The sequence below is a fragment of the Malurus melanocephalus genome, unplaced genomic scaffold (assembly GCF_030028575.1).
Source record: "Malurus melanocephalus ecotype Western Australia unplaced genomic scaffold, MMel_1.1 scaffold_406, whole genome shotgun sequence".
Classification (NCBI taxonomy): Eukaryota; Metazoa; Chordata; class Aves; order Passeriformes; family Maluridae; genus Malurus; species Malurus melanocephalus.
The window spans coordinates 529,547-531,517 of NW_026623638.1; the positions used below are offsets into that span (position 1 = coordinate 529,547).

The window sequence follows — 1,971 nt, forward strand, 5'->3', positions numbered from 1 at the left end:
TGACCCAGCACAGGGACTGCCACAGGCAGTGTCACTCACACAGGATGAAATGCTCAGTCCCAAAATCCACAGTGACTGATSCAGAGGAACTTTGCCCCAGAGAACCTGCACAAAATCATCACACACTGCTGGGGCTGCTCCAGGCCTAACACTATAACAGAATAAGTTATTCAAAACTTGGACAAGCTTGGGCTTTAACTTAAAGGTTTGTGATTATACAAGGCATAGTTTTATCCYAGATCATGCCAGCTCTTTTACAAAATTAAATAGCTTCGGAAATATTAATTTAGCTTGATGACATTCCAGTGAAATATAAATTACTGTGATTTGTATATCCAAGAGAAAACTTCAGGCAATGATTCTAACATAGACTGGGCTTGATTGCAAGTCCTCTAAGGATCTTTACCAATGTCCTTCTTGATTTCATCCTTCCTCTTCTACTTCTGGTTTTTATACTGAAAAACAAAAAAAAAAATCTGGTTTTTATACTGAAAAACAAAAAAAAAAAAGAAAAAAGAATTTTTTTTGTGGAAAAAAAACACAAAACTAACAGTTTATACCAACAAGAATTTACAACTCTTCTTCATGATCCACATAAATTTTTGTCCATTTTCTTTAAGTTAAATGTGAAATACAGTAGGCTTTCCCTCTGCAATGTAAAATAATGCTCCTCAGCATGCACTGTGAGTCTGCTCCTCCTCTCACACTGCTCCATTACCAGATTTGCACAGAGCAGGACTAGAACCTGCATGGCAGAAGCAGAATGAGCCTTTCAATAATTGTAGGAGACTAAAATCAGATTGGGGCAGTTATTGACTAGATTGTACCTGCTGGGATTTGGTTACTGCAAAAATATCATAATCTGTGATTAATCTATGCTTGCTCCTGTAACAATTCTCATCTGGATTTCATGGACTGGCAGAGAGAAGGACTTTACAGTCACTTAGTAAATGAAATCACAGATATTTAGAGCAAGTTGAACTTTTGACTTATTTCATTCTGTCCAATGTTAAGGTATCACACTCCCCAGGCAGRCTGGAATCCCAGGAACAGAGGTGAGGCTCAGCTGTCTAAATAAAAACAATCTTCATTCTTTCCTCTGAGTGATTAATCTGACAGCACAGGGCAGATCCACTGGGTGACAATTGTGGCACAGGRGAGCCCAGCACCACAGCTTTGCCAGTGTTCTATCCCTGATCTCTGCAGCCATGGGCAAGGTCTGAGGAAAAACAATAATTCTGGAATTCATGTGAATTGTCAGAGGATAGMTTCAGATAGGAAATCAGATGATTCATATCAAGATGTGGCTTGCAAAATGCTGTGTTTTGKTTTTGCTTCTATAATAGAGTGACACTAGCCACCACTGCTGATATTTAATAGAATTCTTCATGGAAACAAGGACTTACACAGACCAACTTAAATTGTTATTGGTTCTGTTATTGGAAACAGAACAGAATAAATTCTCTTATTTTTTGTTTCTGTTATTGGAAATTTTTTTCTGTTATTGGAAAAAACAATTGAAAATTGTTTTCTGTTATTGGAAAAAACTCACTTTAGTTTATATTGACAAAGAAAATTTTTAAACAAGAACTGCCATAATCACAGATTCCTCATGGCTGGGTGTTTCCTTTCATCCAGGCACYTCAGCATCCAGGACAGCAATTTGCTATTCAGAACTTGCTTCCCAATGYTTTCTCCTGTGTTTTGAACTGAAACCAAAATGCAGACAATCTGATGCACTTACTTTATTCATCACCCAGTCAGCATCCTCAATGGCTCTCTTAATGATCTGCTGGATTCGCTCAGGATCGTCTTCATCAGCATGAACTTTGAAACTCTGCAACATTCCAAGTGTCAGTGACTGGTCAACACAGCAATTGTCAAAATAAAGATTGCTCTTAAATCTCAGAAAAAAATTTGCTGCAAATAAACTGTTTGTCTGAGAAAGCAAAATGACAATTGCAGCATAAC

The 1,971-nt window shown here is 37.6% G+C and overlaps 1 protein-coding gene across 1 annotated transcript in view; it reads right to left on the bottom strand.

Annotated features, from left to right (window-relative positions):
* Positions 1–1,107: 1,107 nt before the first annotated feature.
* Positions 1,108–1,971, bottom strand: part of LYRM9 (LYR motif containing 9) — a 26,748-nt gene continuing 25,884 nt past the window's right edge. Inside the window, exons 3-4 of the mRNA XM_057379436.1 lie at positions 1,719–1,872; positions 1,108–1,246 (exon numbers count right to left, since the gene is read on the bottom strand). Coding sequence (XP_057235419.1) covers positions 1,108–1,246; positions 1,719–1,872 — 293 coding nt within the window. The remainder of the gene's footprint in view (positions 1,247–1,718; positions 1,873–1,971) is intronic.